This window comes from Pongo abelii, chromosome 19 (genome assembly GCF_028885655.2).
Source record: "Pongo abelii isolate AG06213 chromosome 19, NHGRI_mPonAbe1-v2.0_pri, whole genome shotgun sequence".
Taxonomy (NCBI): Eukaryota; Metazoa; Chordata; class Mammalia; order Primates; family Hominidae; genus Pongo; species Pongo abelii.
Genome location: NC_072004.2, coordinates 75,794,686 through 75,809,415, shown reverse-complemented (window position 1 = coordinate 75,809,415; position 14,730 = coordinate 75,794,686). Strand labels below are relative to the sequence as shown.

The window sequence follows — 14,730 nt, the reverse complement described above, 5'->3', positions numbered from 1 at the left end:
CCATGCGGATGGGGGCTACAGCCCCCGCCGGAGCCCCCACACTAGCCCTGGACTTCTCCACTGGCTTAGGACATGAGAGCTCAATAAGCTCCTTATTTAACGCACTGTTGTATCAGGTTCCTGTGGGAGCCACTGGCTCTATAGCCTAATAAAGGAGCGGGTGCACGCATTGGATTGGTGAGCTACCGCCACAGCAATGCGTCCTAATCAACCATCCTAAACGGCGGCTGGAACAAGGTTCTGGCAGGCCTGTGCTTGGGCTTGAACGCTGGACCAGCCGCTGCGCTCTGTGGCTCCCTGTAGGCCTGCGGATTGGCCAGGGGGCTCCGTTCCTTTTGGGCGGAGACTGAAGAAGCGGCTGCACCAGAGAAGGCCCTCTGGGTGAAGGTGGGAGCGCACGGGGCCCGCGGAACCACCTAAAGCGACTTCAGACGTGGACTCGGAACTGGCAGCCTTTCGTTTCTGCTTCATTCCATGGCCAGAGCAAGCCACGTGGGCAAACCCAAAGCCAGGGGGCAGGAAAGTACCCTCCACCCACAACGAAACCATGGCAAGTGGTGGGTGCAGGTAGGGCCAATAGTCTATCCCGGTGAGTGAGGAGAACTGCTTTGGGGGTTGCACAACCTGGGTGTGCTTTTACAGTAGTGCCTGTCACTATGAAGACTCCACCATGGGTCGCCATCAGGTCAGGGACCCTGACAAGGCAAGAACTGCATCTTCCTCTGCACACAGCTCTGCTCCCTTCCCCGCCATGCCTAACACCAAGCCCAGCCCTGAGGAATGACTCAGCAATATTACTGAGAGCATTTTAGGCCATTCCTTCATTACCCTCATGTGACTTGTTATGAAATATAGACTGACTTCCTGAAGATCAGCACATAGTGCTAAGTATTTGGCTTGTAATCTGTAGACTCTGCCATTTGGAGCTGGGATCTGTCCCCAGATCTGTCAGACACCAAATCCCGCATCTACTGCCACCCAAAGGGACCTCCAGAAGAAAGGGGTTATACAGGGTCAAACACCAAGGCAGGTTAGTGAAATTTCTCTAGAGGCCATTTAAAGCTGGAGTCTCACCACCTGAATTGTCCTCAGAGGAAGGCTGTCTAGGACACAAACCTAGTCAGGGGTCCACATGGACTTAAGGACAATTTTTTTTTTTTTTTTTTTTTTTTTTTGAGACAGTCTCATTCTGTCGTCAAGGCTCGAGTGCAGTGGTGTGAACTCAGCTCACTGCAAGTATTAACCTCCTGGGCTCAGGTGATCCTCCCACCTCAGCCTCTCGAGTAGCAGGGACCACAGGCTCGTGCCACCATGCCCAATTAATTTTCTTTTAAATTTTTTGTAGAGATGAGGTCTCCCCATTTTGCTCAGTCTAATCTTGAACTCCTGGACTCAAACGATCCTCCTGCCTCTGCTCCTCAAAGTCCTGGGACTACAGGTGTGAGCCAACACACCTGGCCTCTTAAGAATAATTTTAAAAACAATGAGGTTCACCGTCAGAGCCCCTGCTGCTCTACCAAGTCCCTTGGCCCCTCTCAACAGGGCAAAAGCAAGATGAGCCCCAAATGTTCTGCTTAATGACCACCTTTCCCAGGAGACTTTGCTCTTTAAAGGAGAACCACTTAGAGATATGAGCAACCTTAAAGAATGCCACCAGCACTAGTGAATGCCAGGCATGGGCCACGTGGGTGGAGAGTATATTTTAGGGCAGTCACTCATGGTAAATTATTTCCGCCAGCCCCCAAAAGTGACTATTCAATGTCCAACTATGTCAGGCCCAGGCTGATAAAAGTAGAGGCATGAGGAACCTAGGGTTGTTTTGAAGTGCCTTGGTTATGGTATATGTGGAAGATTTTAGAGCTTGTAAAAAGTGATGACCCATGGCCCCCCAGGCTGGGTCTGGGATTGCCTTTGTGGATTACAAGAGGATATTATGCAGCAGTTTTTAAAAATGAGGCAGACTGGGACAATCTATCTCCAAGATGCATAGGTGCAGTTAAGGGAGCAAAGCAAGATTTAGTAGGGCGTGTATAGTATGCTACTGTGTACTGTGCATTATCTGTACAGAACTGTGAGGTCTGATACAGTAGCCACTAGCCACATATGGCTATTTACATATAAATTTAGGTTGGCCACAGTGGCTCATGCCTGTAATCCCAGCACTTTGGGAGGCCAAGTGGGAGGATAGCTTGAGGCCAATAGTTCAAGACCACCCTGGGCAACATAGTGAAACCCCTTTTCTACAAAAAATTTATTTATTTTTATTTTTTTTGAGACGGGTCTCACTCTGTCACCCAGGCTGGAGTGCAGTGGCGCAGTCTCAGCTTATTACAACATCTGCCTCCTGGGTTCAAGTGATTCTCGTGCCTCAGCCTCCAAGTAGCTGGGACTACAGGCACGTACCACCATACCCAGCAAATTTTTGTATTTTTGGTAGAGACAAGGTTTTGCCATGTTGGCCAGCCTGGTCTCGAACTCCTGACCTCAGGTGATCTGCCCGCCTCAGCCTCCCAAAGTGCTGAGATTACAGGCATGAACCACTGCGCCCAGGCAAAAAATTTAAAATTGTAAAAATCAGCCAAACATGGTGGCATGCATCTGTAGTCCCAGCAACTTAGGAGGCTGAGGTGGGAGGATTTCTTGAGCCCAGGAGGTCAAGGTTGCAGTGAGCTATGACTGCACCACCGCACTCCAGCCTGGACAACAGTGAGGCCCTGTCTCAAAAAATAAATAAATAAGAGTTTGAGGCCATGTTCACACACCGCTGCAGTCCAGTCTGGTAAACAGAGCAAGACGCTGAGTCTTTAAAAAAAAAAAAATTTTTTTTTAAAGTCAGCTCCTAAGACACACTAGCCACATATCAAGTGCTGAACTGCCCCGTGTGGCTAATGGCTACCAAACTGGGCAGCACAGGCAACTGTTTTCATCATTGAAGTTCTGTTGGACAAGAATACCTCTGGAAGCACACATGAGAAACTGGTAATGGTGGTTGCCTTCAGGGAGGGAAACAGAGGGTGCAGGGCTGTATGCCCTTTTGTACCTCTTGAATTTCATATCATGTGTTTGTACTAGGTGTTTACAAATTATTTTAAAAACAAACTGGGAATTAGGAATCCCCATATGGAATAACTGCAGTGGGACACTGATTCCCAAAAAATTACTTTGCAATTTGCCTAAAACAAATTAAGCTAATAGCTATTATGATTTCATATTTAATATTTTTTCACAGCTTAGAGTTTTTTAGCTCCTGTTGCTATCTCTCTGCTCTTATGAGCTCACAGGGTGACAAAGTGAATTAGTAAGTAGCAGGAAAACATTAAAGGAAAAATTCCTGGGCAACATGGCAAAACCCCGGCTCTACAGAAAATACAAAACATTAGCCAGGCATGGTGGCATGCGCCTGTGGTCTTAGAGACTTGGGAGGCTGAGGTGGGAGGATCACTTGAGCTTGGAAGGCGGTAACTCAATCCCAGCAGAATCCCAGGGAGCGAAGGTGGCTCATCTCAAAAGAAAAACAAGAAGGAAATTCTATTACCAGAAGACAAAGGGATGAAATGAGGGATGGAGAATCAAAGACTGAAGCTACTAGGGTTTGTTTTTATTAATATTTAATTTTCTCAGAGGGGAGGGTCTCACTATGTTGCCCAGGCTGGTCTTGAACTCCTGGCCTCAAGCAATCCTCCTGCCTGAGCCTTCCGAGTTGTTGGGATTACAGATGTGAGCCACTGCATCCAACTTTAGTTCTTGTTTGTTTGGTTGGTTTTGTTTTGTTTTTTTGACAGAGTTTTGCTGTGCCACCCAGGCTGGAGTGCAGTGACTCAGCCTCGGCTCACTGCAGCCTTGACCTTCTGGCCTCAAGTGATCCTCCCGCCTCAGCGCCACCCCCCACTGCCCTCCAATATCTGGGACTACAGGTGCGCGTGACAGCGCACAGCTAATTTTTAAATTTTTTGTAGAGATCGGGTTTCGCTATGTGGCTCAGGTTGGTCTCCAACTCCTGGACTAAGCGATCTGCCTGCCTTGGCCTCCCAAAGTGTGAGCCGCCGCACCCACCCATTGAACATTGAAGCTAGACTGGGCAAACCCTTAAGCCTAAACCAGTAACAGTTTTTCACAAGTTCATAAATGTTGCTGTGGTTAATAACACACAAATTCATTTAAAAGCACGTGTGTCCGCATGGTAATTTTTGGTCCTTATTTTTATTTTTCAGTTAATGGATATTAAAGATACAACGTTTTTTTCTTTTTTTTTGAGACAGGGTCTCACTCTGTCGCCCAGGCTGGAGTGCAGTGGCATGATCAGAGATCATTGCAACCTCCACCTCCTGGGTTCAAGAGATTCTCCTCCCTCAGCTTCCTGAGTAGCTGGGATTGCAGGTATGTGCAACCACACCTGGCTAATTTTTGTACTTTTTGTAGAGATAGGGTTTTACCATGTTGTTCAGGCTGGTCTTGAACTCCTGAGCTCAAGTGATCCACCTGCCTTGGCCTCCCAAACTGCTGGGATTACACACGTAAGCCACCACGCCCAGCCTAAAGATATAACTTCTATCATGAGGAGGTCCAAGAACTATTCTCTTTTTCTTTTTTTAATGTTAGAAAGGGATTCTTAACTGAGTATGTGCTGCAGCAAAGGGAGGGGAAATTAAGCAAGAAGAGAAGGGAGCCAAGAAATAAAGGCCCCAACCCAGGAAGCACTTAAGCAAAGTTCCAGGATGACCACATGTGACAAGTTTAGGGGATGACTTGAGCACATGGAGGACAGAACTTGGAGAGGGCACTGTGGGCATGGGCCCCACCTGCTCCGCCAGAGCACTAGAAGAGAACGAGGGCACGATAATGGCAGATGGCACTGAAAGAAAAGGAGAGAGCATGAGGCACCCTTGGGGGAAGCAGGCATCATCAGAGTGTATTTTATTTTTATTTTATTATATTTTGAGATGGAGTCTCTGTTGCCCAGGCTGGAGTGCAGTGGCATGATCTCGGCTCACTGCAACCTCCGCCTCCCAGGTTCAAGTGATTCTCTGCCTCACCCTCCCAAGTAGCTGGGACTACAGGGGGGCACCACCACACCCAGCTAATTTTTGTATTTTTAGTAGAGATGGGGTTTCTCCATGTTGGCCAGGTTGGTCTTGAACTCCCGACCTCAGGTGATCTGCCCACCTTGGCTTCCCAAAGTGCTGGGATTACAGGCATGAGCCACCGTGCCTGACCTCACAGCACATTATTAAGCTCTGTGGTGAATACTATTTATATAGTCACAATTCTGTAAACACGGTTAATTTTCTACAAATTGTGGCATAACCAAACCTCAAGAATGGACAGGGCTGGGGTGTGAAAGAGCTAAGTCCTTGCCTGGTTTACTAGGAAGGCAACAGACAGTGTCTAAAACTATGAGACAGCTGGGCGCGGTGGCTCACGCCTGTAATCCCAGCACTTTGGGAGGCCAAGGCGGGTGGATCACATGAGGTCAGGAGTTTGAGATCAGCCTTGACAACATGGTGAAACCCCGTGTCTACTAAAAATACAAAATCAGCTGGGCGTGGTGGCACATGCCTGTAATCCCAGCTAGTAGGGAGGCTGAGGCAGGAGCATTGCTTGAACCCAGGAGGCGGAGGTTGCAGTGAGCCAAGATGGCGCCACTGCACTCCAGCCTGGGTGACAGAGCGAGACTGTGTCTCAAAAAAATAATAAAATACAAACAATGAGACGTGCAGGAGATGTGGGGAGAAGCACCAGAAGATTCCGCTGAAAGCCTGTTCCCCAGAAGGGTGGGAACAGTGGGGACAATGAACTGCTGTTGTTCGTTATGTTTCATCCCCATTCCGTTTCATTTTATTGAATTGTAAACTGTGTGTATAACAACACTTTTTAATCAATTTTTTTAAAAAGAGAGAGTGGAAAGAAACAGCTTCCTACAACAGAACTGAAGAGCACACCAGTGATTCCAGTGTCCAGAGAGGAGGGTGCATTAACGCTAGTTTTATGATTTCAATCAGATGCCAAGCAAGAATATATCTGGGGTTCAGACAAGAAAGGCTCTCATTCAAGTGCTTACAAGAGCAATGGAAGGCAAGGACCTGCCCAATTGGCAGGGTGAAAAAATTAGCCAGAACTAGAATAGTAACAGCTGTTCATCTTTGAGCACTTACTACAGGCCAGAACTTGTATTAAGGATATCATCTTTTTCTTTTCTTTCTTTCTTTCTTTTTTTTTTTTTTTTGTTGTTGTTTTGGAACAAAGTCTCACTCTGTCATGTAGGCTGCAGTGCAGTGGCGCAATCTCAGCTCACTGCAACCTCAGCCTCCCAGGTTCAAGCGATTCTTGTGCTCCAGCCTCACAAGTACCTGGGACTACAGGCATGAACCACCACGCCTGGCTAATTTTTGTATCTTTGGTAGAGATGGGGTTTCACCATGTTAGCCAGACTGGTTTCAAACTCCTGGCCTCAAGTAATCCACCCACCTCAGCCTCCAAAATTATGGGATTACAGGCGTGAGCCACTGTGCCCAGCCAGGATATCATATTTAATTCTCACATCAACTGACATTAGCCCCTATTTACAGATGAGGAACTGAGGCTCAGAGAGGTTTTGGCACTTGCCTGAGGTCACACACTCTGGGCTCTCTGCTTGGGGCTGAGGGCCAAGGGGTGTTGTGACTTACTTCTCTTTCCTGAATATCAATAAAATTCAATTTAGAAATTTCTGTCTTCAGTGCTATCTCAAGGGGCCTGTGAAAAATGCTGACTCGGTGGCAGCTGTCAGCTATCTTAGCCCCATACTCATTGGGTTGCCCTGGGCCCCACACTGTTTTAAGGAAGTCCCAGCAAACAATATGGGATAGAGGTGAGATTCAAACCTAAGCAGCCCTGGCTCTAAAACCCACTGAACAAAGCTGAAACTAGAATCAGAAAGAACTAGGTAAGAACCCTACTTTAGCACTTACTACTTCTGTGGCTGTGGCCCCCCCAAGTTACTTAACCTCTTTTTTTTTTTTTTCTTTTTTTAGAGATGAAGTCTCGCTCTGTCACCAGGCTGGAGTGCAGTGGCTTGATATCGGCTCACTGCAACCTCTGCCTCCTGGGTTCAAGCGATTCTCCTGCTTCAGCCTCTCGAGTAGCTGGGACTACAGATGCGTGCTACCACGCCCAGCTAATTCTTTGTATTTTTAGTAGAGACAGGGTTTCACCATGTTGGCCAGGATGGTCTGGATCTCTTGATCTCATGATCCACCCACCTCAGCCTCCCAAAGTGCTGGGATTACAGGCGTGAGCCACCACGCCTGGCCACTTAACCTCTTTTAAGCCTATTTTCTCATCCATGCAATGGAGATAATGGCAGCACCCGCCTTTCAGGTGGCTGGTAAGGAATATAAGGTGAACACAGGTGCCTATGTGGGTTCCTCCATTTTCCATAAATGTTAATTCCCTTACCCCTCATCTCCTAGGTTAGTCCCGGAGGACAGACTTGAACTTTGAAAACAGAAAGTAACTGCCAAAAGAGATTATTTAGGGCACAGATTCCCCCCTTTCATTATCCTTTAGGTCCTCAGTGATGAGGGCAGGGGACAGGAGAGGTGGGGTCAAGCCCAAATTCTTGGACCTCATCCTAGAGTGACTCTTTAGGGTTAGTGTGGGGCTTAGGAATCTGCATTTTGGACCTGTCCCCAGGGCATTCTGATGCCTGCAGTTCTCCTGTCTGGCTTTGAATAACTCTGGGTAGTGCTTTAAATCTAAGCTGACAGACCAGTGGGATGTGAACCATCCTTGCAAATGGTTTGAGCCCTTCCTGCACTGGCCTCCAACTTTGCCTTGCTCAATCTTCAGCTCCCCTTCCATTCTGGCCCTCTCCCCTTACCCTTTCCTTTTTCACTTCCTTTTATTTTTATTTTTTATTTTATTATTATTAAAAAAATTTTTTTTTTGAGACAGGATCTCACTCTGTCGCCCAGGCTGGAGTGCAATGGCATTATCTTGGCTCACGGCAATCTCTGCCTCCCGGGTTCAAGCAGTTCTCATACTCAGCCTCCCTAGTAGCTGGGAATACAGACGCACACAACGACACCTGGCTAATTTTTGTATTTTTAGTAGAGATGGGGTTTCACCATGTTGGCCAGGCTGGTCTCGAACTCCTGACCTCAAGTGATCCACCCGCCTCGGCCACCCAAAGTGCTGGGATTACAGGCATGACCCACCGCACCCAGCCTCCTTTTTCACTTCCAACTTCCTCCCCACCTCTGGGTGCACCCTCCCCTGAGCTCAGCCTGTATTCCTATCTGCTGGCCACTTACCAGCCAGTCCCTTCACCTGTGATGCCCTTTACTCACCTAGAAAGCTCATATCAAAATTCACCTCCTCCAGGATACCTCTCGAGTTCTCCTCTCTGGTCCCTTGGCCCTTTGCAGGTACCTTTTTTCTTGTGCAAGTCACATGATAATGTAAGGGTTTTTTAATCCCATCCGGAGCCTGCCTGCTGGGCTTATGGTCCATTTGTGGAAACATGCATTTCCCTCTCCTCCACCCCCCTCCTTCATGATCCATGCTTTAAGAGCTTCCCCAAGGCATGCAGAGCAAGCTGAGAAGAGGTAGACAAGCCTGCAGACCTTTCAAAGAAGCGGGGTGGCTTGGGAAGTAAGAGAAGTCCTGGAGATAGGGGCTCCTAAAAAGCAGACAAGAGATTACCGAGGGGTTCCCCACAGCTCCAGCACACAGCAGCTGCACAAAAATGCAGTGGAATTACTGAGGGACATGTGCTTGATGGGGGACAGGGAATGCTTGTGTCAAGCCACCAAGGATCATGCTGTGCCAGTTGTATACTATCCTTTTGCCAAGGTGAAAGGATTTCCCTACTAAATCCCTTACTTTCCACTTTGTTTAAAATGAGTTTAACACCAAGAGAATAGTTTGTCTCTATGTCCTTATTTCTAATCTTCCTGCTCAACCATGAACTGCACTAAACACACTCAGACCCATCTAGTCTAAAATTGAGAAGGGGAGGTTCTCACTCCTGGAGAGAGAATTACTGAAAGGGCGGCCCTCATACAGCTCAGGGTCATACCCCCAAGTGCTGGTTTTATACTTGAAAGCAGACAGTGGGACTCTGACCTTTGCAGAGATAGGAGGGACACCTTCCTACCCAAAGAAGCCAAAAGAGCACAGGACGCCCAGGCCGAGGGCAGTGAAGCTTGCTTCCAAGAACTGGCCCATTTCCCAGCCAACCCCTGTGCCCACTTAGGACTGGCATGTAGCAGTACCTCCCCTCATCTACACTCAGGCCCTAGGCTCCCAATTGACCAAAGCCTGCAAGTATAAAGTGTCCAGAGCATGGGTCCCTGCGAACACTCCCTGCCCTGCTCTTCACTAGCTGTGGTCACCACTTATGACATTTTGTTCCGAGTTCATCTGAAAGAGAAATGTCACTTTTGCATTAGAAAGACGACATACAGGCCAGGTGTGGTGGTTCATGCCTGTAATCCCAGCACTTTGGGAGGCCGAGTCAGGAGGATCGCCTGAGGCCAGGAGTTGGAGACCAGGCTAGGCAACACAGAGAGACCCCTGTCTCTACAAAATAAATAAATTTTTAAAAAATGAAAAAATTAGCTGGGCGTGGTGGTACATGCCTGTAGTCCCAGCTACTTGAAGGCTGAAGTGGGAGAACCACTTAGTCTGTGAGGTCAAAGCTGTGGTGAGCCGTGATCGTGCCACAGCACCCCAGTCTGGGCGACAGAGTGAGATCTTGTCTCAAAAACAGAAACAGGAAGAAAGAAATCCTCTACACGGGCTAGAAGAGAATAACCAGGCCCCTAAGCTTCAAGCCAGGCGGTGCTAATGGGCGAGTTACACACGGGAGATTGCCCAAGGGGACTTCAAGGCGTTCCCTTGGGATAAAGTCTGGTCAAAACAACTATGTTTATCCTGAAAGCGCAAGGCGGAGGCTCCAACTTGGGCCCGGGCTCCGCCCCACGGGCTGCACTGCTGCCCTCGGGGAGGCAAAGATAGGCCAGGCGTTATTAGTCCCACTCACAAGTGGGAACTCTTCAACTGAGGGAGGCGAAGTGACAGCCCCAATGTTGCACAGATGGTTCTGAGGCCAAACGAGGTCAGGAACCCAGAAGCCAGGATCTAGTTTGACGCAGACCTGCGGGAGGCGGGCGGTAACGAATGCGTTCTCCCTGACACCGGTGCCTTCGCCTCTCTGCGCCCGGCAGGCGCCCACAGTTCCCCAGCCTCCAAGACCTCGCTTCTTGCCCCGGGGCTCAGCTCCCAGGGACTTCCGGGAGCAGCTGGCCCCGCCCCCAAGGCTCCTTCGGGCAGCGCGATTGGTGCCGCGGGCCGGGGGCAGGGCCGGAGCGCCGAGCCAACGTGATGGCGTCAGGGGCCGGGGCGCCGCTTCCTGTTGTCAGTGGCCGAGAGACCGCATCGTCGGCTCGGAGGCTGAGGGGCTGCAGCGGCCGGGAGCGCCCCTCGCCTCGCTTCTCGCCCCGCTTGGTGAGTTAGGGGGTCAAGATGCGAGGAGGGCCGCGGAGGGGTGGCAGGGCTGAGGCGCGAACGGGCGGTGGGCCTCCCGCTCCCTCCGCGATTCCCAGCCCCTGGTTACCCTGAGACTGCCCGGCTTCAGAGCCATCAGCCCTGCCTAGCCCGCGCCCGCCCCACTCCGACCCAGCCTTCCCCCTGCACCGCCGCTGTGGCCCGGTCCCCTCCGTCTGTCCAGCCCCCAGCCCGCGCACGCATCCCCTCACCAGCGGTCTTGCTTAAATGCAGCTTCTCTCGTGACCCCACTTTACCCCAGTTCCAACCCCGATCTCGGCCACGTCCGTTCGCCCCGCCCTGACACACCTCATCCTCTCTGCGCACCCCTCTGGTAATCCCGATGCTCCGCGCTCACCTCCCAGAGATCCACCATTCAGGTTTCCCCTTTTCTGTCTCAGCTTTCTTATCCCAGTCACCCCCATCCCCTGTCCAGCTCCCCAAGATCTGCTCATCCCAAACATTCTACCTCTGCCCTCTCATCTAAGACCCACCCCCAAAGTAGGTGCCCTGTTGAGCTCACCGCTTTCTTCTGGATAACTCCGATCTCAGCCTTATTCCAAGTCTTAACTGTGTCTTCTCGTCCTTAGTCTCCTAGCCACTGTATACCTTCCTTTGCGTCTCCTGCCGTACTGAGGACAACCCATCCCTAAGTCTTTGCTAAACTGTCCCGAACTCTTGCTGCCTCCTTTCCGACCACCCTCACCCAATCTTGTTAAAAATGACATCTCCATGTCCTTTCACCCCCGCTGGCCCACCGCAACTCTTCACCCCAACTCTGCGTCCATTCCTTCCCTCGACTCAACTCCCATTCAACCTGAAAACTTAGTGCAGAGTCGCCTGCCAACTCCACCAGCTGCCCCTCAACAGCCAAATGTAGGTGCTCACTCAGACCCGCAGTTAGAGACTGAGCAGCATGATTGGCGGGTGCAGGGCCTCAGGTGGTAAATAAGGGTGGAGGAGCAGTGGGCTCTCCCCAACTCTTGGGTCGGCCGGGGTTTTTCCTGGCATCTGGTCTCCTGTACCTGTCCTCAGGGATTGTGTTTCTGGCATTCATATTAAATGAGTTGTGCTGGCTGCTGGAATGGTAGGTATCATTCAAATATCTGGAAGGTGAGAGATGGCCACTCACTCAGCTCACTGATGGAAGCTGTCACTTCCTTCTGGCTGGTGTTCTGGCCCTGGAGAGCCTCTGAGAAGTTCTGTGTGGTGTTGGCTGTGGTCACAGAATATTGTTCATGTTCCTTTTCCTGGCACTTGTAAGGGCCTCTCCCTGCCAGAGCTGATGGCAGATCAATCCTGATGCTGAATTCAGGGGATATGATGGGTGCCAGAGGCAATGTTACCTGTTGTGAAGAGTATAGGTGAGTAGGTCCTGGGGAGGCTGAGGCCTAGGTGGGTACAGAGGCTCTTGAATCGCTTTCTTTTCTTGTAAATGCTGGATCGTTGACTTTTGGCCATTTGGGTTCCATGAACACAGGGAACCATGATATCTCAGAGTAGCTGAGGCAGAAGGACATTCCAGAGGCACCCAAGTCCCATGCTCAGCGTTTAGTTTCCTGGGGGCTTTTGGTACACATTTTCTCTGAATCCTGAGGACCCGGCATCAGATGGGTGGGCCATTTGATTACAGGTTTTTTTTTCTTTCTTTTTTTTTTTTCGACGGAGGTTACTCTTGTTGCCCAGGCTGGAGTGCAGTGGCACGATCTCGGCTCACCGCAACCTCTGCCTCCCAGGTTCAAGCGATTCTCCTGCCTCAGTCTCCCGAGTAGCTGGGATTACAGGCATACACCACCATGCCCAGCTAGTTTTGTATTTTTAGTAGAGATGGGGGTTTCTCTGTGTTGATCAGGCTGGTCTCCAACTCCTGACCTCAGGTGATCCACCCACCTCGGCCTCCCAAAGTGCTGGGATTACAGGCGTGAGCTGCCGCGCCTGGCTGATTGCAGTTTTAAAGGGCCCCAAAGAACATTGTCTCTGCTTGCCATTTATAGTCGTATTCCTTTGAAAAGTGAATGCTGTTTACCTTCAATGTCCTCCCATTAATATGCCGTATATTTAAGTTGTTTTCAGCCTTATTGGCAGCTTGGCTTAATGACAGGAGCTCCACAGTTGCCCCAGCACTTAAGAGTTATATACCCCCACTTTCCACAGTGTATGAAGTGGAGGTACTTGCCCTGTGCCTTGTTTTTATTTTATTAATCAATTCATTCAACAGCTTATTTTTTGAGCGCCAGTGTGTGCCAAGCACTGTTCTAGGTACTAGAAATACAATGGTGAATGGGTCAGGCAATGGTCCTGTTTTCATTCATTCAGAGTTTGGTCCTTGTTAGAATCCTCTGGGATATGGGACAAGAATACAGGGAAGCTGGGTGATATTGGATGGAAGGAAGGAGGGAGGAAAGAAAGATAGCCAGTGTTCACTGACTCCACAATTCTGCCCTCATCCACTAGCCCTGAGTCTGGGAATCACAGGCTAGAAGTTTCTCACCCTTCATCTGGTATTTAATTGCTTCAAAGCTCCAACCCCCACCATCCCACCCATCACAGAAATCCAACTTTCCTCAGGTGGACAGAGGTGCAGTTTCCTCAGTCAGCACTCACATGCCTGAAAGATCAGCTGCCTTTCTGAATCAGAGGATAACTTTGTCATTCTTTTCCAATTGAAAAAACATGACTCATCAATTGGTACAGCAGTTGGATGGCTTAAAGCCAGGCTGTGGCTCTGAACAGCCAGTTACACAATTCAGCCAGTGGAGAGAAGGCCGTGGGGAGTGGCTGAGGAGTCCCTCAAGAGAAGAGGTTGCTGTTCACTGATGGTGGAGTGTTTTGAGAGTGGTGAAACCAGGTTATCCCTTTCTTCTTTTAACGTAAGTCTCATCCAAGTCATTCTCTTTTTTTGCTTCCTTGATCTCTGGAGGAAGTGAAATTGGACATATAGAGAAGGCCAGGCAGCATAATGCAGGAAACCAACTGGAACTGTTCCTTCCTAACTATGTTGGAACATTTAAGAAAGTATAGCTCTGAGACTTTAGGAGCATTGGTAGGACCTGGGCTCAGCTGGTTGGGGCTATAAACCTGACTGGCAGAACTATTTCTTGTTGGTTTTAGACCTTCTGTAACGAAATGGAGCTTCCGAGTACCTCTAAAGAAGAAGTAATAGTTTGCCTGAATTTGAGCCAAAGACCTGAGGCCTTTTGTTCCAGGGAAAGATGCAGGAGTTGGGACGAAGAAACCAGAGAGTTCTGTCCCTTACCCAAGGCCAATTGCTACTGAGCCTCAGTTTTGTCCTCTGTAAAACAGGGATAATCACTCTGTCACGGGATTGCTGTAAGAATTAAATGAGGTTAGAGAGAGACATCGGAGAAGCTTGCTTTCTGCACTCTGGAGAGCTATGTGAGGGTGAATGAATACACAGGGTGGCAGTAGACTTGGTGTGGTTTGGGGCTTCCTAAATGGCACCAGTCACCTTTCCCCTGCTAAGCTTTCACCAGTCATGTTCAAGAGCCCTTTGGTACTGTTGCCCAGCTTTGCCTTACTCCCTTCAGGTAGGTCTCCTTGAAGCCACACCTCTCTTCACTTTGGTTCTTTGTGTCAATGAAGAGCGTTTTGAGGACAGAAAGTGGAACCAGTTCCATAGGATGGTAGATTCAGAATCTGGGCCACCAGGGTGGGTGACGCAGTGCTGTCCCCACAGTCAAGAGACACAAAGCCTCCTTCCGATTCCCGCCATGGGTTCTTATGTCACTGACCATCTGAGCCCTGCCTCCCTGAGCATGATGGAACAGATGCGGATAGGTGGGGTGCTATGGCTGCCTACAAACAGAGGTGTCCTGCATTGTGGCCGGAACCCCAGAGGCCCAGTCCTATCTTGTGAATTTTCAAGTGGCTCTTCTGCTGGATTTCTCTGAGCTCTTGTCAGTCATTTTGTGGCATTTCTGACTCTGTTTTAGGCCAAGTGACCCTTTTCTTGTCTGGCCCTGTCTCTCTTAGCTTCAGTTTATTATTATTAATTTTTTTTTTTTTTTTGAGATGGAGTCTCGCTCTGTCGCCCAAGCTGGGGTGCAGTGGCACGATCTCGGCTCAATGCAAGCTCTGCCTCCTGGGTCCACGCCATTCTCCTGCCTCAGCCTCCCGAGTAGCTGGGACTACCACGCCCGGCTAATTTTTTTGTATTTTTAGTAGAGATGGGGTTTCACCATG

General features: G+C 49.5%; 2 protein-coding genes across 9 annotated transcripts in view; one reads left to right on the top strand and one right to left on the bottom strand.

The window, feature by feature from the left end:
* PLEKHM1 (pleckstrin homology and RUN domain containing M1) overlaps positions 1 to 14,730 on the top strand; it is a 72,058-nt gene that overhangs the window by 5,527 nt on the left and 51,801 nt on the right. For 2 of the 8 annotated variants that reach the window (XM_054535299.2, XM_063717940.1), the window contains exon 1: positions 10,359 to 10,488. The exons of 1 other annotated variant lie outside the window; for it this stretch is intronic. The gene's annotated coding sequence lies outside the window, so the exon portion shown is untranslated. 8 annotated transcript variants of the gene reach the window in all.
* Positions 217 to 549, bottom strand: LOC100936463 (uncharacterized protein FAM215A-like). The gene has a single exon (XM_054537148.1). It carries the CDS (start codon positions 547 to 549, stop codon positions 217 to 219), a length of 333 nt encoding a protein of 110 aa, XP_054393123.1.

Bases quoted from the DNA above. Each gene is read 5' to 3' on its own strand.
- LOC100936463 (XM_054537148.1), bottom strand. From the start codon at position 549: ATGGTTTCGTTGTGGGTGGAGGGTACTTTCCTGCCCCCTGGCTTTGGG.